At 32.7% G+C, this 26,833-nt stretch overlaps 2 protein-coding genes across 2 annotated transcripts in view; both read left to right on the top strand.

The window, feature by feature from the left end:
- The window catches only part of LOC145314481 (luciferin sulfotransferase-like), a 301,018-nt gene that overhangs the window by 134,749 nt on the left and 139,436 nt on the right, over positions 1-26,833 (top strand). The gene's annotated exons all lie outside the window — the stretch shown is intronic.
- On the top strand, positions 5,576-10,886 carry LOC145314488 (uncharacterized). Its single transcript, XM_080154409.1, has 8 exons — positions 5,576-5,659; positions 6,574-6,630; positions 6,968-7,137; positions 7,386-7,505; positions 8,528-8,611; positions 9,552-9,623; positions 9,970-10,145; positions 10,740-10,886. The coding sequence occupies exons 3-7, from the start codon at positions 6,971-6,973 to the stop codon at positions 9,971-9,973; spliced, it is 447 nt and encodes a 148-aa protein (XP_080010535.1). The 5' UTR covers positions 5,576-5,659; positions 6,574-6,630; positions 6,968-6,970; the 3' UTR covers positions 9,974-10,145; positions 10,740-10,886.

Raw genomic sequence — 26,833 nt, 5'->3', positions numbered from 1 at the left:
TTCTACGAATATAGAAATGTACAATCATAAGATTAAAACTATTTTTTTTAGTCCGTGCCTTCGGCAACTTGGGGCTAAAAAACTAGTTTTAATCTTATAATTGTACATTCTATATCCGCGGAAAGCGGTTTATAATACGATGAAAGAAATAACTATTCTAAGTAGATGTGTTTCTAATGATAAGTAAAACACAAATTAAACTAATATACAAGTAAACAATTTTTTTGTTTGGCCACAAACTAGACTATAGAGAAGCTACACTCCAGTTTAAACCTATATTTATTGAAGTAGCTTAACAGAAATGCACAAAATGCCTAAATTGATGTTTAAAAAATCCATCAATCTAGAACTAAAACCACCCTTATTTGTAGCATTGCCACCCTCCATCCATTCAGCCTATCTTGCAATTCTATCACTTTATAATAATGTAGTTTACTGCTACATTTTATTGCTGCGCTTGTTATGAACATAACTGTCAACTTGTTCAGAAGCCAGTAAATTTTTCCAGTATGGCTTTGAAACCGATTAATATCCGCTGGATTATAACTGGTTCTCACTCATCCTGATCATGTATCACATCTTATTACAGACAATTGTCGACGAATTATAAAATAAAAATCATCAAATTAACATGAGTTTTGTCAGGCCGGGCCTTCGGCCCCTTGCGGACACCAAAACTGAATTTAATATTACAATTTTTCATTTAATATCCTCGGAAAGCCGTCTATATTACGATTCAATAAAAAACTATTCTTCCTTCTAAAATGTTATAACCTTATATTGCTGCTCTACTTACAAACAAACTTATCCTTGCCCCCCTGTGTTGTAGATGTCAAATTTTAGACACCCCATATGATTTTCTGCACATTTCTATAACTCGGGGCAATGTTGCATTTTAGGCAACTAAAAAATCAAGAAACAGGCCATTTTAGGATTTTTTTATTTACTAGTGGCTTCGCCCCTAGCCTCTAGTGGCTTTGCCCCATGAGGTAATGGAAATGCAACCCTCCAGAATAATTTTATAGTTATATTTTCAAAAAAGTTATTCTTTGCCGAATTACTCTTTGGTAAAATTAAACCCAGGTTGTGCGCCGTATGCACAAAAATTTCAATTCGTAAAAATTAAACCCAGGTTGTTCACCGTATATCTCGTACGGGGTGAGCATAAGCGAGTACCCTGTATGCGGCGCAAGCTCTGATAGTCCCACTGATTGGACCACATATACACAAAAATTGAAAACTCTCCTCTGTAAATTTTATTTAATACCTATAATTGCAACAACTTTTTAAAGATGTCAATTTTTAAAAGTTACAAAAAGCCCCAAAAAAATTTTTGGTGAAATTTTTTTTTTTTTTTGGGGGGGGGGTCATGGGGGCTTTGCCCCATGGTGCAGTGGGGTTCCCCCAACCCAATTACTGGTTTTTGTTTACAAAAATAAAAAAAATAAAAAAATTTGGAAATAGGGATTTTTTTATTTTTAGGGAGGGTTGTGGTGTCCCACCCTTCTAGAAAATAGCCTGAAACCACCAGAGGACCAGTAGCCCAGGTTCTACGAAATACCAGAAAAAAAAATCGTTTTACCAGAAAAGTGGTAAAGCTGGTCAACCTGGTAAAATATACCAGTTTCGTGGTAAATTTTACCAGCAAAAATTTTAGCCAAAAAATTAGTCAAATTTTACCATTTTTTTTGTAAAATTTGACGAAACAAAAAAACCCGTTTTTGGTGTTTTAAATAAAAAACAGCTCTTCATAATCAGTTGTAGTACTTTAAAATAATGACTTCTATACAATGAAGCCTAAATTTAAATTTTTTTTTTTTTTTTTAATTTTACCACTTTTGGAAGTTTTACCAAAAATGTGGTCAATTTTACAACTCTATTTTTCAGGTTAAGTCCGAATTTTCGGACTTAGACAAAAAAACGCAATTTGGTCAATTTTTACCAAAAAATTGGTAAAATTTGACAAGGTATTTTTTTAGGCTAAGTCCAGATTTTTGGACTTTGCCAAAAAAAATGAACTTGGTAAAATTTGACCAACTTTTTGGTAAAAATTGACAAGGTAAATTTTTAGGCTAAGTCCAAATTTTTGGACTTTGCCAAAAAAAAAAACTTTGTAAAATTTGACCAACTTTTTGGTAAAAATTGACAAGGTAAATTTTTAGGCTAAGTCCAGATTTTTGGACTTTGCCAAAAAAAAAAACTTGGTAAAATTTGACCAACTTTTTGGTAAAAATTGACAAGGTAAATTTTTAGGCTAAGTCCAAATTTTTGGACTTTAACAAAAAAAAAAACTTGGTAAAATTTGACCAACTTTTTGGTAAAAATTGACAAGGTAAATTTTTAGGCTAAGTCCAGATTTTTGGACTTTAACAAAAAAAAAACTTGGTAAAATTTGACCAACTTTTTGGTAAAAATTTTTACTTTTTATTGAATTTTTTCGCATAAAAGAAGCTAACTTTTTTTTAAAACCTTGAAAATTATTTCATCATTTCTTTTAAAACATCCTCCCGCATCATCAAAAATATATCAAATTTAATATTTACTTATTTGAGCTAGCTTCATACGAATTAAAATTAAAAGAAAAAAAATCCAGGGTGTGTTTACGCAGATGTGCCGTGTGCATTTGAATTTATCGACTTTTCATCTTTAATATAAATATAAGCTTTCGTATATTCCCCTGAATGTTTCTAAAAGAAAGACAGAGATTTCGAATTATAGAGTAATTAATTTCGCTACAAAACTTATATTTTTAAGTTTTGAAATTTATGGCACCTCTGTGCGCGCATGCGCACTATGGATAAGCTTATGATTATTTGAATATAGAGTGCCAAAAATAATTATTAGTTTTGATTCAATTTAATCAAATATTTTGAATCAAGAAGTAAATTACTACTCAATTTTCTCTAAATATTTAAATTTGTAGAATTTACAAGGAAGATTTTTTTTAAGCAAGATGTTTAAAAATGTGGCAAAATTGTGGAACAACAATGTTTCATGATTTCTATATTTATGTTGTCTTTGCCAACCGGAAATACCACCGAGATGGGTTTTTAAAAGATGAATGCCACATTTTTTCGGCGTTTTTTAGACATTGATTGATTGAACGTTGACGATAGAATTTCAAACAGAGTATATAACATAAAAATACTGAATTTTAAATTATTTTTTTAGCAATTTTTCTAATGTCTAACACAGCTCTAAAAAGATGCATTAATTAATATGCAGCAAAAATGGATTGAAGATAATCTTTTTTTTTCTATGAAGGCCGTACCATCAAAAGCGAAATAATTAAATAAATCATTGTATACTCTTTTAGATTTCGCGAATGTCGCGCTTGTTATTCATAGCTTAAAAAATGTCGAAAAAACGCGGCAATATCTTTTAAGAACCCGGCCGGAAATAGATTCTTATATGGATCATATATGGTTAACAACTATATATATATTTAAATATTTTTTTTAATATTGAATGCACTATATTTTTTTATATTCTATCGAATATATATTTTATATGTCATTACAAAACTATATTACATTTAATATTAACATTAAAAAAAAAAAACATCAATTTAAACTTTCGTAACCCTGTATTGGCTTCAGAAGAACAGTTCTACCAACGGTGCCAGATGTACACATTTTGTGCGTAATGTACGCATTTTTGACCTGATTTTTGACAAATGTACACATTGGGCAAAACTGATGAGGATGTACGCATTTTCAACATTTTTCTAAAAATGTACACGTGTACACACAAAAATTGAAATTTTCCTTCCAAAAATGGACCTTTTACCCCCAAAAATTGGCTTCCTTTCTCGATTTTCTTGTTATAAACATTGAAGTTTAACTGAATATTAATATTTTTTGTAGTAACTTGTAAAATTACAACTAAAAGTGTGAGGTTTGACTCCCTCTTCTCCCTTAAGAGCTCCTAGATGCCACTAGTGTAATTCCTATTAGGATAGCATAGCAAATCCCCCTCGTACCCAATCCCCTTCTCCCCATTCCCCCCTCCCTTTTCCCCCTTCCCCCAAAAATGTACACATTGGAGGTCCAATGTACACCTTATTTGTACACTTTGATCTGAAAAATATCTGGCAACTATGAGTTCTACAGAAACCACGGTACACGTTTGAGCTAACCAGCATTGCTCTGCCTAGGCTTTAATTAGAAAGGCCAGGGTATTATTAGTGGTTGAAAAGTTTGTACATTATTATTACAGGTATTGTGTCTTTAAAGGGACTGTGAACGTAAATTTTTCTCATCTTAACATTATCTTATTCATAATATCTCACAGATAGAGCAAAACGCGCTTTTGTTTGCTTAAAAAACGGCTTTTTCCGACGATTTTTATAAGGTACAGGGAAAGGAAGAAATTTTTCGTATTATATAAAATGTCCATTAAATTGTTTTTTTGGTATTATCCTCTTAGAAATTTTTTTTTCAATATTGAAAAATTTGAAAACAAAGAGTTTCCAGTATGGCTTTGAAACCGATAAATATCCCCTGGATTAAAAATGGTTCTGGGCCATACTGAAAAATTACGTATTACAGACAATTTTCTATGAACAATAGTCTAGAAATTATATTATCAATACCAGCTTTGTTAGGCCAGTCCTTTGGCCCCTCGGGGCTAACAAAATTGCTATTGATCTGAAAATTTCTCATTTTACCAGTCGCGGAAAGCTGTCTATAATACGACGCGATAAATAAAATCAGAGACAAAAATACCATTTTTAGATAAAAAGTATACTTTATACCTACCTACACACTTAAATAAAAATAGCCTATTTATATTTAATTTGTTCTTAGATCTTTAGTTAATAGTTATCTATGCTTATCAGGGAGGACACCCTTGGAGGAAGGTTGACCCAGGCCATCTTCCAGACCCTCATTGTCACATGGATCAAGGCTAATCTCTATGTTGTTGTGTCCTGTGAACTTTGGGATCAGTTTCTAGAGGTAATGTTAGCTATACTATAATTAAGATAACCTGCAGAAATAGATATTTTATTACTTGGATGTTACACTAGATTTTTATTTTCTCTAATAAAGTAAAACTCCCAGTGGGCTAAAATGACGATAACCCTAATTCGCCCCCTTTACTCCATTCCGTCCCGTCCTACTGGATAAACAAACTGACCATTGAATGAGTTTCATGTTAGCAACCTAAATTGACTTCAATTTTTCCACTGTCATCAATATCCACGTATATTCTATATCCATTCCATAATGTTTTATTTGTTCTACAGTACAGGAATCAGATCTATTTGCCAATCGTCCTAAAGACAACCAATGGTTGATTGTACGTCAAGCTTTTAATTTTAAGAGGGATAAAATGAGGGATTTCAAAGGTTTGAGGTTGGTAATCTAATATATTTTTTTTTTAATTTTGAAGGGAAACAAATAAGGGGTTTTACGGGTTGAGTGGAGTTAACACCCTTTAAGCCCCACCCTTTAAAATCTGTATCAAGAATTAAAAATGAAGTTTGGGGACGAATTTTTGCTTCATTAATTTAGATGAATTATTTTTCCACCAACTTTTCTACTTGTCAAAATAAGTTCGTTTGTTTTAGGTTTTGAGTGGACTAACTTTATGGGAAGAATTAATCCGGGAGTGGTTTAAGACTATGGAAACCCTTACCAGAGTGTTAGCTAGACAGGTATATTATTTTTTTAATGTTTTTTCCATTAAAGTTTATAAAAATAATCGATATATTATTACTGGGATGTTGTACCACATTTTCATTTACTCTGATAAGGAGATGCTCACAGCTGGCTAAAATAAAGATACCCCCCTTCTTTAAACCCAATCCTTACCCTACTACTGGTTGAACAAACTGACCAATAAACGAATTTCATGTTAGCAAGCTAAAATAACGACAATTTTTTCCCCCTGTCGTAATATCCACGTATATTCTACATTCATTAGAGTAGGTGGTATTATCCTTTTAGAAATGTAGCGCTCGGCTCCCTAGCCTGCCTAGCCGCAGCGCTCGGCCCCCTTGCCTGCCTAGCCGCAGCGCTCGGCCCACTTGCCTGCCTAGCCGCAGCGCTCGGCTCCCTAGCCTAAAACCTAACCTAACCTAAAATACTTGTTCGTCGGTAGTCGGGGGGGGGGGGGGGGGGGGGGGTACAAAATTGAAAAAAATTGAAAAAAAAATTATAATTATAAAGATGTAATTTTGTTAATAATCATTAATGATGTGGATCAATTTATCGGGGATTGCCTTATCCCTTAAAATCCTTGAAGTTTTACCAACAAAATTCCGTTTGTCCCACTGTCTTATTTGAGAGCTTTACTCTCATAAACGTTATCATTGTTATTTTGTGGAAGGGAATTATGTTTTTTGTAAACGCGAAGCTTTTCTATAATTAGTGTTGGATGGCCGGTCTGTATGGACGAAACTCATAGCTATTATCATTAATTCAAGCATGTAGGAATTGTCCTATCTATTTCAAACTTGTTACCTACTGATTATTTTGGTCTAGCTAAAAAGTATAAGGTTTCTACTTTTGTCGTATTTTTTTAGTTTCATACCTATAGTTTTTGATTATAACAAATTCTTTTATTTAGATTGTAAAGAAACAAGACCTCAGATCAGCATTTGAAACATAGGGGGCAGTTGAAGAAGTAAGTTACAGAAAAGTTTCGCAGCTTATATTTATCTTTGTAGATCTGTATAATAATACAAACAATATTTTGGTTTCTTTACAACAAAATGGCTGGGTGTTGCCACCCCCTTAAAAGTCAAGGCTTGCCTTCACCTTTTCATTACTTGAATTTTTTGTTTGAAACTTTCACTACTGCTTTTAGTTAGGTTTAGGGAGATCAAGAAGGGTTTAGAATATTCCACAAGGGTAGGAGGTATTTTTAAGTTATAGGGAATTGTTTTGATTTATTTTTACCTTATTGTTATTAAACAAACTTCAGGTCTTGAAGTTATTTTTACTTCACTTTATTTTTTAAGGAAATGAACGGTACATTATATGCCGGTGAACGGCTGAGAGTGGAAATATCCCGGGGACGAGGCAGGGGACGTGGAGGCGGAGGTGATAGGGGGCGCAGTTCTTACAGAGGTAGAGGCCGGGGTGGGGGCGGGGATAGGTATGAAAGACGCAGCCCCCCACATTACTCTAGGAAAGTTTTTGTTTTAAAAAGTAAAAGTTAGAAAATCTTTAGGTAGGCCTATTTATTAAATGTAACGTTTAAAAGCAATGCATTTTTTGTAATTTCGCCATGGACTGACGTACAGTTTTGTTATAAAGTTGCTGCGCTAATAAAACAGCAGTACCTAAGATAAAAAAATTTAAAATTAATCTTCCAAAATACTTACTAAAAATCATCGAATTTTTTTTTTTCAAAATGAAAACATTTAAAAATAACAGAGGTGGCTCTAGAGGAAGGGGAGGTGATAAGGGTGGCTTTAGAGGCAGAGACCGTGGAGGGGACAGGGGTGGTTTCAGAGGACGTGGTGGCAGAGGGGGTGGTAGATCCCCTCCACCAAGGTAAAATTTTAAATTTTAAGATTAGTTTAGATATTGCTAGCGGCTGCGGCCCTAGCATTTAGGGGCTCTGTATTAAAAAGGATAGATAGGGGACAGAAATATAGTCTAAAACCATTCCGTGTCATATGAGAAGCTTTCCTACCTATAAAGGAGAACTCAATCGGTTTAGTAGTTATCGAAATCTTAAGCTAAAGACAAAGAACCTTTTTACTTTAAACAATTTAGTATATAAACAAAATATATTAGTGTAATTTCCAAATTTGCTAACTTTAAATGCCTACCATCTCTTTTATTGCTTTATTAAAGATTTTCTTATCCCTTTATATCTCTGACATTATACTGTTAGGTATTAGTTTTAGATGGACATTACAAGAATTGATTGATTAAAATAATCCTTAAATAAAAGTAACAGGATGTTTGTTTGTCTTCGTTTGTAGCGAAATATCTAGCGTACGTACACGTCTCTCCTCTACATTGAAGCTTATTGTATGTCTCGGAAAGGTTTTAATTTATACATGGATTTTTTTATAGGCCTAAGAAAAATTACCCCAAAAATTTTATTTTTTAAAAACTTTGAAAAATTAAAATTCAAGGTAGTGGGTCGGCTCTTTCCCAGCCCCCCCCCCCCTCCCCACACCTTTCACATTGCAAAAAAAATGGGTGTTGTTTTTTGCTTAATGGTGTGATTGATAATTTAAATTGAAACTTGGAAGAATCTACCTATTAAGATTTAAAATAACTCTTATATGCATCATCCTATTATATAAAGCAGTAAGACTTTTTTTCTAAATAACTACTGATCCGATTGGGTTCTCTATTTTAGGTAGGCATCACATAGGTCCTGAGTTGGTTTTATTCTATTTTCTGATCATATTTAAGCCTTAAGATGGATTTTTTTTACTTTTTCTATTGAAACTAAAATAAAAAAATGTTGGGATCTATTTCAACTCACCACTAACTCAAGTGCCCCTAGAGGCCTCTAGGGGCTTAGTTACTATTGACCATACACTGTATTATCTTAGGTTGCGGCGGAAACCGGCTCCGATGCTGTACATCCTGGCTATGGATTTCTCTCCGAGAATGTCGAGTTTGCTAATCTTTGCCAGGTAAATGCAGGGAGGGAGGGGACAATGGGCTGTTAACTACACGTGTCCCCAAACTTTTATAATAACGTATTCTTATTCGTTGGCTTAACAACTTTGGGGATTAAGTGATCCCTGATTGGTTGGTACATTAAGTTGAGTGTCCAAACGTATCAACCACAAAAGGTAATCTATGTAAGGGGTAATTTTGTGTATCATCAATGGGGTTGTACATGTATAGTACATCAATTTGTCGACCATTGTCTTATCCCTTAAGATTCTTGGGTAAATGGATATATTATTACCTGGATGTTACACCAGTTTTTCATGTACTCTAATAAAGCGGTACTCACAGCGGGCTAAAATAAAGATACACCCTTATTCCTCCCTTACAACACCCCCTTACCTCCTTCTGGGTAAACGATCTGACCAATATATGAAGTCCATGTTAGGAACCTAAATTCATGACAACAAATTTCCATGATATGTCATTAATAATATCCACGTGTATTTTATATCCCTGGACAGGTAATATTTTCCATTTGACTGCAGGGAGGGAGTGGATATTAGACTGGAAGTTATACTGGTACCCAAAGTTTTATAAACACGTTAGCTCACAACTTTAAATCTTGATTGGTTCATTCAAACTAGCAGTGTCTGAACTAATCTAAGGTGTTGTTTTGTTCAATATATTTGGGGATTTATATATGTATATTTCGTTCATTATCTTGTCCACGGTCATTAGTGTGAGGAATGGGGTTGACAACACACCCCTTAAAATTAAAATTATGTAGATTCCCCCCCCCCCCGTTTTTTAAAAACCTCTAAGATTACATCCCTTCCCGTAAAAACCCTGTGCACGCCACTGTACTGCTTACGTTTTTTTCTGGTTAATTTCAAGAATGTAATATTATATTAATAAGAATGATACCTACCTTTTAATTTAAATTTTTTTTTTTATCAGGAGAAAGGAGTTATATTTGTTGGTCCACCGTCCACTGCCATTAGAGATATGGGTATCAAGTCTACATCTAAGGTAAATGATAGAGTAGCTACTCAGGAACTTATTTTGGTTGATTTCAAGTAGAAAAAATAACACTCTATACTATACCGGAGTAACAGGATGTCTGTTCATTTGTCCTGTACGATCTCAATCTTCTGGTCTTCCATAATTTTCAGGGAATGTTTATGCTGTTTTTTTGGCGGGGGGGGGGGGGGTATGACACCGCTTCTTGGAAAAATGACCTCGAATATTTTCATTGGTAAAAACCCTCCAACCATCCTCTTTTAAGACGAAACACAAGTAGGCTCTAGGAAAAGCAACTGTGTATTTAAAAGAAGTCTGTCGTTACAATTTTTCTAATATTTAACCTGTTTTTTAGATGATCATGGAAGCCGCTAACGTACCTGTAATCCACGGTTACCACGGAGAGGACCAGAGCCTGGACACCTTGAAGGCGGAGGCAGACAAGATCGGGTTCCCTGTTATGATGCCGAGTAGTATGAACACAGCATGTTCTTGTTAGCCAGGGATGTTGTTACTGCTTATGTTTTCCAGGTAAGCTTTCCCTTTATTTTTTCTCGTTCTGCGTTTTCAAAGATGTTTAGTTAGATAAGTTTGCTGATTTTTTTGCCACGTGTCAAGATGCCTGTAGGAAATGAATGAGGGGGGAGAGGGGGAGTCGAACCTACACACTTTTATTTTTGCTTTCAAAAGAAAAAATTTAGGTGTGAGAGTAAGGGGGGGGGGGGGAAGTTCTGACACATTTGCGTAAACAGCGAGTATAGGCTTTATCTTTGGGACGGACGGACGGACGGACAGACGGACGGACAGACATCGTTCTACTTTGTATTATAGATTAGATATTTAGTAGGGAGGGATGGGACATTGGGCTGTAAATTACACTAGCCCCCAAAGTTTTCAAATAACATTTTCTTATTCTTTGGCCTAACAACCTTGGGTACTTTTATTGATTTTTTATTGGTTGGTTCATTAAGTTGAGTGTCCTAACATTTCAATCACTTATTGTAATCTACAGAAGGGGTAACGATGTGTATCATCATTAGAGATTAACATCAATTTATCAGCCATTGTCTTATCCCTTTATATCCCTGTAATTATCTAATTAACTAATGAGCAATTTTATTCCAGGTTGAATATCAGTGATACCGAGGTCGAATGGGGCCGGTGCCCAGCAAATCCAGGAGGTTGCGCAACAGTTTTCGCGGCCAGAGCAGTAGAATCAAGAAAAATATGTTTAAGTGTTGTTTCAATCAATAAAGATAATAATGAAAACAATTTTTTTTTTATTTTTGCGTTTTGTGTACAAGCAAGGTTTTTCTATAATTAAGGTCGTTTTTTACCACTTTCTCGTGATTTTTACCACCCGTTTTTACCACAATTATTGGTAAATTTTTACCATATTTACCCTATTTCTGGTAAAATTTTACCAGTTTAGGGCAAAAATATTACCAGGTGTTGAACAGTTTTACCACTTTTTCGGTAAAATCTACCAGAAATTTGCGGTAAATTTTACCAAAAAAGTGGTAAAAATTGGTCAAAATCTGGTATAAATTTGCGTCCTAAAATGGTAATATTTTACCGGAAATCTGGTAAAATTTTACCGATAATTGTGGTAAAAATCGATGGTAAAAAGCGTGAGAAAGTACCACCAAAAGTGTTTTTACCACGATTACGGTAAAATTTTACCACCTTTTAAATCGTATAGGCTGGTAAAATTTTACCATAAAAGTGGTAAAAACTAGGTTTTTTTATGGTATTAATTCCGTCCTGGGAGGTATATTCCCAGAAGAGTAGAGCCCAATTTGTTCAGCAGTTACTGAGATTTTACAAAAAATGTAAAAAAAAAATTTAGGGGGGGTGGTTTTTTTAGTTTTAGGGGGTGTTGGGGGTGTCCCACCCCCCAGAAAAATAGCTTAAAACCATCACAGGACCAGTAGGTATAATCCCTGAAGAGTAGAGCCCAATCGGTTCAGCGGTTACTGAGATCTTAAGCTTCAGACGGACAGACAGACGGTCAGACGGACAGACATCAAGCTACTTTGTATTATAGACTAGCGGCTTCGCCCCTAGCCTCTAGGGGCTATGCCCCAAGAGGTTTGATCAACCCAATTTTTCGTATTTTAGATTTAAAAAGAAAAAGTAAAAAAAAAAATTTTTTTTTTTTTGGGGGGGGTATTTTAAAATTTTTGGGGGGGTTGGGGGTGTCCCACCCCCAAAGAAAATAGCTTAAAACCATCACAGGACCAGTAGGTATATTCCCTGAAGAGTAGAGCCCAATCGGTCCAGTGGTTACTGAGATCTTAAGCTTCAGACGGACAGACAGACGGACAGACAGACAGACAGACATCGTTCTACTTTGTATTATAGATAGAAAACAACACATAAAATATTTCATAGCGAGACTACTTTACAAATTATTTTTGTCAATTTAAACGATAATTGTTGCATGCATAATTTTAGCCAGCCGAAAGAAAAAGACTATTTGTTATAAAAGATAGTTTCCAGATGATTTTATTTTTATGCGATAACTCCTTTAAATAATCTTTAATTAATCCATCTATTCCTTAAACCAGAACCCTAAACTATCGTTCATATACAAGTGAAATCTTAAAATTTTCTTTCCAGTTTTTGATTGGATGAATTTAAATTGAATATGAATGTTTAAGATGGATAAATTCAACGAATCAACATGTATCTTTATATGCATGTATGATGCATGTTAAGAGCTTTTTACATGCATGTAAAAGAAATAGTTTAAAAGAGGGAATTTAGTTTCTGTTAATAATATTTTTAAACAGCGCCTTTGACCGCTGGATAAAATATTTTTCTTGATATTTTCACAAACCTTTGTTTCTATACATACAGTGTGTTTTTTTTATGAGCACTTTTTTGAAAGCAATTTTACCCCACTTATAGTTATCAGAATTTAATGATTAATGGCTTATTTTCTTCGTTTTTTAAGGGAAATTATGAAACAACAAAAAAAAATTACAGTTTTTGTTGAAAAAGTACAGTAAAGTTGAAAATTAAAAACTTAGGTGTCAACATATAAAAATGGTTTTAGCGCATTTTTCTTTAAAAAATGGATTTTCTGTAGTCGACTTTGGGGGGCCAGTACTCCCTCCCTGGTTGAGATATGACCTTCAAACTTTGATATGTTCTAGTACATGTCCCTAATAGTATCTGTATACATTTTTAGCTCTATATCTCAACTTTGAAGTGTTTAGCAGCCATTCTTGCAAAAGGTTGATTATTTGAGCATAAGAAAAATGCGCTAAAACCATTTTTAGATGTTGACACCTAAGTTTTTAATTTTCAACTTTACTGTACTTTTTCAACAAAAACTGTAATTTTTTTGTTGTTGTTTCATAATTTCCCTTAAAAAACGAAGAAAATAAGCCATTAATCATTAAATTCTGATAACTATAAGTGGGGTAAAATTGCTTTCAAAAAAGTGCTCATAAAAAAAAACACACTGTATATACATTAAAAGGTAAAAAGATTTTTAGTTTCAAATGACCCACTTAATTCGATTACCGAAAATTCGATAATGTTAATCTTAAGGTGCCATTGCCAAACATATATCTATTCATGTATATATTTGTCATAAATTTATTTAATAGATATGTCAACTAACATAGAGAAACATCGTAAAATTTAAGAATAGTCATACTAATTTTTCAAAATATTTGTTGTATAAGGATATATTTAACAAAGTTAACCATGTCTATTACATCTTCTTGAATGACTATAGCAATTCTTTTTATTGGATGGAATCGTTTTTTACACCTGTATCTGTAAAAAGATATACTTTATTAGAGCCCATTTATTATAAACATATCTATTGTAAAAAGATTTGAATGAAAAGAAATTGCGACAAGCCAAAAAAAAAGATTTGAGCGGGCGTGATTCAAAAACTTTGGCAGACAACTTTATATCTACATTGGACCATCTAAAACCCCGCTCCCCCTTTTATCCTAAAGCTCTAACTACTTGGAAATCTTTCACCCCATAGTACTTTTCCTGACCACTTTCATCTAGTCTCTCCTTTATTTACTCCAGTAGGGCAACTATTAACCGGTGATATTTAAGCCTTTAGAGGTGATTTACAAAACCAGTATAATTAATATTGCATCTGAATAAATATTTTTTTAAGATAACTTTTTATTAATCTAAAACAACAGATTTATGAAAAATGTATATTTTTTTACAACAAATTAAAGTATGCCATTAAATAATTAGACAATACAAAAATATATCTTGTTAATGTTTCACGGTAGCAAAATAGTTTTTCTTAAAGTTCGCTTTGCCTTGTCTTCGACTAATAAATTTTGCTTTGATAAAAATCATTTGGTTGGGATGAACCACTTGTTTAAAAAAGGATATTGATATGCATTAGAATTCAAAAATGCATATTAAACTCTAAAGGGTTGAAATGCTTTCTCTTTTCATATATCACATTCAAAATTAACTTTTTGTGCATATTTTAATCAAAAGTTTTTTTAAATATGCTTTTATAATTAAATAATTTTTTTGAAATTTATGTTAACTTGTTAAGTTTCACAGATACATGTATATATATTATTAATTATTTCCTTTCTCTTCGTTACCAGAGATCTAAAGGGGTAAGACAATGGACGATAAATTGATATTCGCCAATGCATCAATTATAAACAGTTTTTCTCCTAACTATTCAAGATTTAATCTAATTCTAATTAAGTTATTAGGCCAACTAATAGCAGAACGTATTTATAAATCTTTTGGATCAGCATTATAGCAGTCTCCTCTCACCATGACAAGTTACATAATATTTCACTTATTACTGTTGTCATCCTTGTTGATAGCGAAGTTTTTCTATACTTAAGGTTTATATCTAATTTGGGCATGTTAAATTTATTGAAGTTTGGTAGCCCTGATCACTAATTGGAAACGTCCTATTGATTATAAACATTTACGACGAGGATTCCAGTAACAGTTAGGTATAATATGGAAAGATATCAGCTAAATATGAGTTTGCTAGAGAGTCTTCACATTTTAACATTTTACCTATTTGATTGAATACCGAAATCGATATGAAAAATGTCCTTTAAAGTTTTGAACCGACTTTAAAAATAGTGAACCTAGGATGCCTACATAAATTATATATCAAATATCCTGCATTTGAGCAATTCAAACAGTCGGACATCGTATTTTTGTTCAGGTTTTAATACTATTCTTAAATGTTAAAAGATGCTGTAAATGTTAGTTTGTCCTACTGTCTGAGTGGATAACCAACGTATTTAAGGATGTTGCCATCCTTGTTTAAAATTGTCCCACCCATGAGCAAGAAGGTCCACCTTGGTTAACCACCAGTCTTTCATTAGCTCAACTATAGAGTTAGTCTAGAGTTCTACTAGGACTTAAGATCGAGAAAATATGTACTGCAAAAAATTATACCTACATGCTTTTATTTTAATGATATCATCTGAATGAAATTTAATAAAACGGTTTTTTGCTGATACATTATCCAATTATGTTATTACTAGCACGGTGGCTAAGCATACTCCCAAATTTGCAGCTATTGTCGATCACTCAAGTCCTTACCCCTCTATTGGCTACAAACCCCCATGTCCTTGAGAAGTGTCAGTTAAGTTAGGCCCATTTTCTCCAAACCATACACCACCGGTTGTACATTCAAACCCGCACGATTTCCTGGGTTTTTCAAGCAAATTTCACAAGAGCATGGGTTAAATTAGGTGCAACCCTAACTTTTTTTTATTAAGTAGGGGCAAGTTATTTTTTCTGAAGGACTTGCCCCTACACTCCAACTCACTCCCCTTGAAATAGCTTAAAACCATCGCAGGTTAATGACCAGCGACAGTACCCCTATCATACAGAGGAGTATTTAACTGGTGGTGAGGGACAGAAATAGCCTAAAACCAGTTGAGCACTTTGTTTTGATCTAAAATCATCAACCAAATGGAGAAGACAATCGGTTTTGTGGGCTGCAAATTTTTGGTGATAAAACAACTAGAACTATTTTTGGGAATAGTCCCTTTCGTAACATCGCCCAATAAGGGGCGATTCGTTGTATTTTTAAAATGGCTTTTTATAGGTTATTTTAGGTTATTTTAGGTTATATTGGGTTAGGTGATTGCCCCACAGGGTTAGAAAATTGGCCCCGCAGGGTTAGAGCCCCCTGCAGGGGCTAGAAATAGGAGAAAAGCTACTGTGAAAAAATACGAAGAATCGCCCCATAAGGTGGGATGTTACGAATACGAAAGGGACTATGCCCCTATATTTTATCTTCTGCAGTTTTGAGTAAATACGAGGACAACACCTTACAGTATATAGTCTTATTTAAACAAGAAAGGGCTTCCCCACAAGTAGCGGGTTGAGAGCTACCCAGTTCTCAATTTAACCAAACCTAACCTTTTTAAAAGTAATAAACGAACAAAAAAACTTACCATTTAAAATCGTCAAATTATTTCAAAATAAGGGGAAGGGGTTTCCAGTGCTCAAGAGGATACTTTGTGTTATAGCGCCCAAGAATGACAACATTCATAAAAGCAAAGCTCAAAAAATAAGATGCCCAGAAAAATTAACAATAAAAATGTAGAGTGACACCGCATCAATATTTGATGGAATACGCACCTTCGTTTCAGTAATTTAATTTTTTTTTATTTTTCATTATAATTTAGCTTAAAAAGTATCATTCCCTTGTGGAACCAGCTTTGTTTTTCATTATAAATATTTAAAGATTTTTTATTAAGCAAAACCACTCTCTTATCACACAAAGTAGAAAGTTATTTTTGTCTTTAGCTTAAGATTTTGAAAACCACTGAAATGATTAAGTTCTTCATTTTAGGGAAGCTTCAGATAGGACCCATGTTGGTTTAGGCTTCATTTTTATTAGATAGTCTTGGTTTTAGGCTAAATTTCTCCCCTTCCCTACCCTTTCAAACACAGACTGTTAGATTTTTGTGGCGTAGCCACTTGTATTATATATTCTTTTTTATAGTGGAATCTATTTTAACAAGGATGACAACATCCATAAGTAGCGAAGCACAAAAAAAATCATATACGTATATTTAAAGTGTATTCATTAATTGATTTATTGGAGAAAATAAACAAGAAACCCTGTTTTATTTTGTATAATGATGACGGTCAAAGTAAATTACATAAAAGATGCTCATAACAATGGGAAAAATTATTTTGATACTGATATCCCAAAAAAGTTTTAAAATTGGACCAAAAACTCCAAAGATATGGGGAAATATGTAAAACATATAAAAATAGCAAAAACCGCCATGCTTGTTTTCTTAAAACGACAGACAATTTAATTTTTAAATCCTAACTTAATAAAATTTTGAAAATCGGACTATATACATCAAAGATATAGAAAAATTTAAAAATAGCCAAAAACCTGCAAAAAGTAAGTCTAACCGTCATGGTTGTTTGCTTTAAACAACAGGAAATTTGATTTTGATATGTATAATTTTAAAAATCGTACCATAAACACCAAAGATATGGAGAAAAATGTGGAAAATACAAAAATAGCCTAAAACCTGCTGAAAGGCAGTCTGGCTGTCATAGTTGTTTTCTTTAAAGGACAGGAAATTTAATTTTGATATCTATAACTAAAAAATTTTGGAAATCGGACCATAAACACCAAAGATATGGAGAACAATGTGAAAAATACAAAAATAGCCTAAAACCTGCTTAAAGGCAGTCTAACCTTCATAGTTGTTGTCTTTAAATAACTGGAAATTTAATGTTGATATCTATAACTGAAAAAAAATTTAAAATCGCACCATAAACACTGAAGATATGGAGAAAAATGTGAAAAATACAAAAATAGCCTAAACCCTGCTAAAAAGCGGTCCTATCGCCATCGATGTTTTATAATTAATTGTGCTCCTTAATGATAGAAACGTTGTCAAAAAATTTCAGCATTCTACCATTTACAGGAGCTGAGTAAATCCCATTTCCCCCATAGCGTTACGGACTGACGGACGGACTGACGGACTGACGGACGGACAAGGTGAATTATAGAGTAGCTTCGCTACTAACAAGGTGAATTATAGAGTAGCTTCGCTACTAAAAAGTAGTAGGATTTATCTTTGTATTCCAACCGACGGATCTCACTAACCGTTGGACTAATTTAATTATTCTCCTGTACAGTGAAGCTTCTCATAGTTCTTGAATAGGTTTACTTATGGGGGGGGGGGGGGATGCACTTCAAGCCACCCTCTCTTCCCCCGCCCCAAAAAAAGGTGCTAAAAACTAAAACTAAATGTAAAGTCAAAAAGTAGATAAATTTATTTTTCTAATAAAAAAATTTTATCAAAAATTCTGCTTTGATAGCTTATGAAAATTAAGGGGGTAAAGGGGGTGTAGATTAAATTAATATATGTTTTTCTCTTCCTTAATGCTGACATGAAAAACTGGATTTCTTGTTAATAATTTGCAGATAGCAGGACAATGACTTCAGGCAAAAAATGTATAGTTTTATGTTTCAACAAAAAGGTGAGAAAAAAATAAATAACTAAGAAAATTGACAATTGTCACTAATTTTAACTCAATTTGTAGTGTCTGACAACAAACACATTAAAAACATGACGTCCGAGGAATATATAATGCCTTCGTTTGGGCCAAAGCAAATCTTTCTATTTATATATGGCGTCGAACATCAGGAAATGTTCAATTTTGATGTTCTTGAGTGTGACAAAGTCTATTGCAATTATGACTCGTTATTAATTAAACAATGAGTAGTGGGTTACACTAAAAACTATGTCTTTTCATAATATTAGGTATGTTTTTTTTTATATAAATATTATTATTTTTTTGCATTGCTCAAACACTTTTTATATTGAGAATTAGAAAGTGGAACTTCTTTATTATGATAACAATGTCGAGATATAAGATTAAGTTAAGTAGCATAGATGCTCTATATGACTCTATACGCTAATATATGTGTCTATATAACTTTTTTTATATTTAGTGTCTTGTTCAGTCCTTCAAATCTAAAGACTCAGACCCGTCTATCTTAGCCTTCAGAGCAATACCTTCTCCCTAATATCAATTATATATCAGTAAGGGAATGCAACCGATTTAGTTGTCAGCAAAGGGTACAAAATTTACACCTAAATTTCACCAAGGCATACATTTTTTTAACCCTTTTAGACTTACAGACTTCAATTTAACAAATACTCCTAAAACACCCTTTAACCTATGTAGAGCTTCCTTAAAAAAAAAAAACCTAATCGGTTTAGAAGTTATACTAATCTTCAGCTACATACAAATAAACCTTACCACTTTATATCATACTATGGTTCTCCTTTAGAGTTAATGCTTCTTGTATGTCCCGGGAAGGTTTTAAACTATTTTGAGGGAGGGTATCTCAACCCTTCCAAGAAAAATCGCCTCTAGAAAAAAATTACTCCCTCAATTTTTTACTTTACTCACTAAAACTTAAATTAAAGATGGGGGTTGTAGACTTCTCCCCCCCACCCCCAACTTTCAGTGCTCCTAGAGGCTTCTAGGGGGTGTAGCCGCTAGTAATCTCATAAAGTGAAAGTAATTCCTCTTCTGGTAGCATGACCCTGTCCTGTAGAATTTATTTTTATTGCCAATGATATGCGTATAATGCGTGTTTAAATTAACGATGACAGTTCTTGCAAATTAAAAGAGAAAGTGGTCGCTCAATTTTGATGACCCAAAGTAGTCATTAACCTTTTAAACATTATGCTGTAAACAGTATGAATTATTATTGTTGCTATCCTAGTACGCAGGGAGAAGGTTTTTTTTCTGTAAATTAGTTAGTTTGTAACCAAAGTTTTGGGTTAAAGTCTTTGAGGACTTTCTTTAAATCTTAATTGTTTGGTTCAAACTAGCAGTGTCTAATCTTTTCAACTAATGGTTTTATTCTACAGAGGGTATATTTTGTTAATTATCATAGAAGATGTACATTATTTTGTTGTCATTTGTCTGATTCGAATACATTCGGTTGTAATATTTGAAAATTAAAATATTTGACAGACAGAAAAGTTAGATAAATTCAAATAAACATCAATATTATTATTCTTTGCAAGAAAGCTTTATTAAGGTCATTATTGGTCCTACAATTGGTCATATAAATTTAAAAGTGGACATTCGAGTTAAAAATCTGCCAATCTTTGAATATGTGCATTGAGTTAGTATCCTTTTAGATTGAAAAAGAATAAATAAAAAAACATCCATTTTCTATGAATTTTATTTTCATATGTAGAGGGTGGGGAGTTAAAGCATCCGAAAGTAGTTTATATTCTGTTAAGTTTTCTGTTGTTTAAAATCATTATTGATGAAATGATCTTTACCTACAATTTCTTCTCGGGGTCGAGGTTTAGCATCGGTTTCTAGTCCTCTCCACGCACCTAATTTATACTTTGCGACGATTTTAGATTGCGATGTAAAGCGTTCAAGAGCCCGATGGATATTGGGTTAAGTTAAACCCAAAGGACAACCAACCTTTAACTGTACGATCTTTGTCTTGAAGTCCTCCTGACTGTAAATGGTATTGAGTTGCACCTACGCCACATTCTTACTATTTTGGTCGAGTGCCTAACATAGCAGCAGAACGTACCATTTTAAGTGTTTTCCAGCCCTGAATCCGACCTCCTCGACAGCTAGCCAACACGTTACTAATTGCGTTAATCTCGCAGGTATAAAACAAATATGTTCCTTCAAGTCAATATTTCTTTTCTTACGATCAAAACCACAATGGCTATGAAAACATTTCGCCCCATTTCTCAAGTGGTAACAAAAGCAACCCTTTGAATGTTGTTTTATTTAGAATGAATATATGACACTGTCAGATTTCTAAACCCACTCAACAAAAAAGATTAATGTTTAATGTCCCTTTCTTCACATTGGAAAGGACAGAGTTAGAGATTGTGAAAATTGATTTGTATAGATAAACTTATTAAAGCGAAGCTTTTCTTTAATCAGGGTCGGTCGGACGGTCCGGCACGGTTAGCCCTTTTTTATTAATTTAGTCATGTTAGAATAGATTTATCGATTTGAAATATTGCATTCTGATTCCTATAACATTAGGTACGATTTAGGAAGCGTATTAACTCTATAATCGTTACTAGAAAGTCCGTGCCTCAATTTACTCTACATTTGTTATTGTTCGCTTGTCCTACCGTTTCAAAACTTCACTTTTATGGATGCTGTCATCCTTGTTTCTTTATTACTAAAAAGCAAATCGTTTTCTATTTCTCAATCCGTATGTATGTTGGCATGTAATGCATCCTATCATAAAAAAAGATATGATTTTCTGGAAGCTAGTAAAAGTGACGGCACAGATTATGACGTCAACAAAAAAATATCCAATGAGAGGCCACTATAAATTTTACCATTAATCAATTACAGTGTATACTGGCCTCTCATTGGTTAATTTTTTGACCTCATAATCTGTGCCGCCACTTTTACTAGCCTTGATTTTCTGTCTGGTCTAAAATAAGACCAAAAACTAAAATAATTATGCTTTAATCTTTTCAGCCAGTCAAAAATCAATTTTATTAATTAAATTTAAAGTGAATTTGGACCATATTGCAGAAAAACAATAAATTATGTCTCAACAATAATTATTTTTTTTCCAGGTTTCATATTCATGTCCGTGTACAGTACAATGCACTTTTACTATTTGCAAATTGACATGCCATAATAGCCAGGGAGGGATAGAGCACTAATGGATTAATTGAGCTAAACCCCTTTCCAGTATACATTGGAAACTGATTAAGATCCGCGGAATTGGAACCGGTTCTCAGCAATATCGAAAAATTATATAAAGCATCGTTTTACAGACAAATTTCCACAAATGTTAAATTTTAATATCTACGAAAGCTGTCTATAATACAATGCGGTGAATAACTATTCTTCAACCCAAATTTCAAATAAGCTCAAAAAAATAATTTTCAAAATGAGAATTAAGGATGAAAAATATTAATATTCCATTGTCCCGTTCATTATCCCTGATAATACCAAAATATCTTTCTTGAGTTCAACATAGATAGAAGTGGATTGCCTTGGACAATAAGTTTTTAAAAAGTACAATCCGAAATTAAGAGCTATGGCAATTTGATGATCTATTGGTTAGTAATTCTCCTATACTTGATAAATAATTCAAATACATTAGCCCTCTTCCTTGATTCTGTATAATTTTCTTTTTTCTTTTCTCTTCTTTGTTTATTTTATATTTATTTCATTTTCTTTTTGCTGTGTGTTGATTTTTCTTCCCTTTTTTCAGAGTCATTAGTTCAACAATAAGTAAACTCTTTTATTTTACTTAGAATTGGTTATTAGGATCCAATTACCTTGTTCCTGTTAGTGTTCAGACCTTTTAAGATTATTCCATATTCCCTTTTTCCAACTATACTTTGCTCCTTTACTTTGTGTTTGAACCTATATGCAATAATTTCAATAAAAAAAATTAATTAAACTTAAAGTGACAAAGTGTCTCTTTAAGTTTATGCAATGCACATATTAAAATAATTGGTAGTTTAATGTCCCTTTTTCAACAAATATGCAGTCAAAAATATATGCATACAAACCCATTTGAAAAGATATAACAGAAGATATAATCATAGATTATATTTCTGCTTCTATAAAAATGGATTCAACTCCCTAACTGTATAAAAGTAAAAATTTTAATTGTAAATAGATTTAACTAAAGTATAATGTGCATGTGCATTAAAATAAGCATTAGTTAATATATTAATAAATGATTTTAAATTTTAAGTATACGAATACTTACATAGGTTTATTTTCTAAATTTTATTCTGTTTCATAAGGCAGTAATGCTTTTTTTGTCTGCAGCGTAAGATCTAACTTATTAGATTCTCTATGTAAGGTAAGCTTCACTTGGGTCCTGTGGTGGTCTTAGGCTATTTTATTTTCAGATTTAAGTCTTAGTTTTTAGCTATTTTTAAAGCTCCTCTCTACCCTTTCGAATACGGAGCCCCTAGTTTCTTTATACAAAAATAGAAAACCAATCAAAATTTTTCCTTTTTTGAATGTTTATCCTTCTACTTAAGTATTGACACTGTCCAGAACTGAAAAACCATTTTTGCGGTGTCATAAATTTCTAGTTTAGTGTGAAATTACTATCATGTATGCTAAAGTAGTATGTTGTCTGTGTGTGTGTGTATGTGTGTGTGTGCAGGGAGGGAGGAGACATTAGGTTGTTTATTACACTAGTCCCCAAAATTTTAAAATAACCTTTTCCTATTCGTTGGCTCAACAACTTTGGGGACTTTACTTGAATTTTGATTGGTTTGTTCATAAAGTTGAGTGACCAAACATATCAACCACATATTGTAATCTTCAAAAGGTGTAATTTTGTGTATCATTATTGGGAATGCACATCAATGTATTTGCAGTGTCTTATCCCTTTAGATCCCTGGTGTTTGTTTGTGTGAAATTACTATCGTGAAAATGCAATAATATTTGTCTACCAAGTTTTTATTAGTTCCCGCTAAATTTCGGGACAGGGTTATGACACCTATAGAAAATATATGCTTCCTTACACACATATATAAAGTGTGTTACTTTATTTTATGTTTGTATTATTATTTGGCCAAAACTTGGTCAAAAATGCTCACAAATCAGACCTTTTTTTGACCGAAGATGCACAAATAGTTCCTTTACAAGCCCAATCAATCAGTTTTAAGATATCTTTATATTTCAAGAAAAATTTATGAAAATACTAAAAAACAGCAAATTTGGGTGTTACCTTTTATATGCACAGATACCATAAAATCAACAGAAAAAATACTTATTTTTACTTTTCTGTCATTTTTAAAGTTTGATTTTGTTAAATTGGCTTTTCTTGAAGGGATTTATGCATTGAAATATACTGAAACATAATATTGGGCAGAAATTAATGTATTTCAAAGAAAGAAAATTTTAAAAATAAGAAATTCGACCTCTATCACTTCAGAGGACAGCTGCCAACCTCCAGTTGACAGGGTATAGTTTAATACTTGTTAGCAATAATAATTAGCCCAAAAAGTAAAACAAAAAGTTTTTTAATATGGTAAAAAAATGATAATCTAAATCTTAATTTTGGGGATGATGATCTGGAGGACGCTCTTACTGGTGGTGATGATGACCCAGATCGTATCCAAGTACATGAGCATTATGACAACTCATCTATTGAACTATGGTCCAATTTTTGTATTTGTAGCAGCCTCTAATTAAAAGTTGTAACAAGAAATATAACCATCTTTTAAAAACTACTATATTTACCTTATGAATTGGAGAATTTAAAAACCAAGATTGTATGTTTCGGGATTTCTCTTGATTGGAGAATGCTACAAATACAAAAATCGGACCATAGTTTAATAGATAAGTTGTCATAATGCTCATGTATTTGGATACCATCTGGGTCATCATCACCAACAGCAAGAGCGTCTTTAAGATCATCATCCCCAAAATAAAGATTTAGATTATCATTTTTTTACCATATTAAAAAACTTTTTGTTTTACTTTTTGGGCTAATTATTATTGCTTACAAGTATTTAACTACATCCTGTCAACTGGAGGTTGGCAGCTGTCCTCTGAAGTGATAGAGATCTAATTTCTTATTTTCCAAAAATTTCTTTCTTTGAAATACATTAATTTCTGTCCAATATTGTGTTTCAGTATAATCAATGCATAAATCCCTTCAAGAATAGCCAATTTAACAGAATCAAACTTTAAAAATGACAGATAAGTAAAAATAAGTATTTTTTCTGTTGATTTTATGGTATCTGTGCATATAAAAGGTAACACCCAAATTTGCCGTTTTTTAGTATTTTCATCAATTTTCCTTAAAATATAAAGATATCTTAAAACTGATTGATTGGGCTTGTAAAGGAACAATTTGAGCATCTTCGGTCGAAAAAGGTCTGATTTGTGAGCATTTTTGACCAAGTTGTGGCCAAATAATAATAAAACATAAAATAAAGTAACACACTTTATAAAACTTTATTTCTCTGTATAAAATAGAAGAACACTTTTGAATAAAAATGGAAGAAAAATTGTCTAATATAATGGATATATAATCACTTGGATATTACACCAGATTTTCATGTACTCTATTAAAATGAAACTGGTAGTTGGCTGAAATAACGATACCCCCCCCCCCCTCTTTACTCATTCTCTCCCTTCCTACTGGATGAACAAACTGACCCATAAATGATGTTAATCTTAGCAACATAAATTAAGAACAATCTTTCCGCTGTCATAATATCCACGTACCTTCTCTATCCATTTCTGATATGTATGAAGAATGGTTGAACAAATATTTAATGGAAACTCATATCTTTGATGACAATGCGTATGAGTAGTTTATTTTTAAAGCAAAAAATACTGTCTGTCTATCTGTCTATAATGACGATAGTCTACAGTTTCTGCAGTACTAGTTTTTCTTTCTCATTTACAATAAGGCTTTCAGTTTCAAGTAACCTGTTCTAAAACTATAAAATTTTTAAAAAGTTTGACTATCTTTAGTTTAAATTATTTATATCATTCTTGGCTTTTACGTCTGTATAACAGGTAATTGTTCTATTTTATATTTAACTAGCGGACACGCCCCTAGAGGCCTCTGGGGGAACTTGAGAAGAGGGAAGTTGAATTTCAACGGCCAATTTTAAAAGAAAAAGGTTTTTTTTTAAATTGTGCGATTTCTATGTTGCGTTCAAGTGTCTACAAATATTTAAATTTTTAAAGATTTTTTTGTGATTTCTCTTGGGAGGTTGGTGGTTCCCTCCCTTAAGATAGTTATAAACCTTCACAGAACCTATGAGAAGCTACCCTGCTAGGAAGAACCCGATCGGTTCAGCGGTTAGCGAGATCATTCGCTGCAAACAAACAAACAGACAAACAAACAAACAAACAGACAGACAGACAGACATAGTCCTACTTTGTATTATAGATAATTGTTATAGAGATCTTAAAAATTGTATGAAAAAATAGGTCAATTTGAACATGTTGTAATTTACGAGCAAAAAAATTTTGAAAAAAGCTGCAATTTAAAAATGGAAGATTTTTTGCGGTCAATGATAGTTAGAAGTAGACCTTTTTGGCTTATTCATATCTCTGTCATTGATTATACTTTTTTAAAACTTTAATTTTAGCTTGTATTACATTGACAAATTTGAGAAAATTCTAGAATTTGTTTTAAGACTTCTAGACAAATTAGTCTTATCCCTAAATATAGGAAAACTTAACTTTTGAAAACATTTAAATGAAACTACAATCGTCCTTAGATTAACACCATTTCACACCTTTACGTTTTTGCAAAGTTTAAGCAAGTAAATAAGCGCAGCTATCTATGATTAGGGCATCTCTATTCTACATATATTTTATATTTGTTTATAGTCGGATTTTAAAAGTTGGTTCAATTAAGGAGAAAAAAACCATCGACTTACATACAAACATTGGCCTGTATGTTTGTAAAAAACTAAATAATTAATTAGCTTGGTATCGATAGGTTTGTTATGGAATTATTTATCCTTGTTTCAATATTTTTGCAGGCAAATTAAATCATTACAGCCATTATTTATTGCTCTGAACGAATGGGTTAACCACCTTGTATCACACTTACACCCAGTTCTTACCAGACATAAACCTTTAGGTGAGGGCACGACTTCAAGTTAGATAGGGTTTACAAGGATAGGTCACTTGTAAAAAATCTTGCAAAATTAATAGAAACTTGTATATCGGCAGAAAACTAACCACTTTATTAATTTATTTTTAGAGGGGTAATAAAGCTCACCGAAAATTTGTTTTACCTTCCCCTCTTTTAAAAAGAGTATCCCGGGGAGTAAAATTTACATTTTGAGGGGGAGGGAGGGTATTTATATAAAAACAAGGATGACAACATCCATAAAAGCGAAGCACTGAAACGGTAGGACAAACGGACATTAACACTTGTATAGTATCTTAACTGAAAAATCGGAACATAAATGTATAAATGTCGAATCAAAATTGTAGGTAAATTTGTTGAAAAACTGCTTAAAAACAGGATAATGTTTATGGACATACTTACATTTTTGGACTTGATTATAGAGTTGCTTCGCTTTTAATATTGTTCTTTGTTGTCCCAGGAATCAATATACCAAAAATCAGATCAAACGGATAATTAAAACACTTAAAATTTTTGGTTAAAAAAGTAGAAAAATCAACATGTTTAAAATGGACGTACGGACATTCTG

This window comes from Acartia tonsa, chromosome 1, assembly GCF_053477335.1.
Source record: "Acartia tonsa isolate MP-2025a chromosome 1, ASM5347733v1, whole genome shotgun sequence".
Classification (NCBI taxonomy): domain Eukaryota; kingdom Metazoa; phylum Arthropoda; class Copepoda; order Calanoida; family Acartiidae; genus Acartia; species Acartia tonsa.
This window is presented reverse-complemented; position numbering and strand designations above follow the sequence as displayed.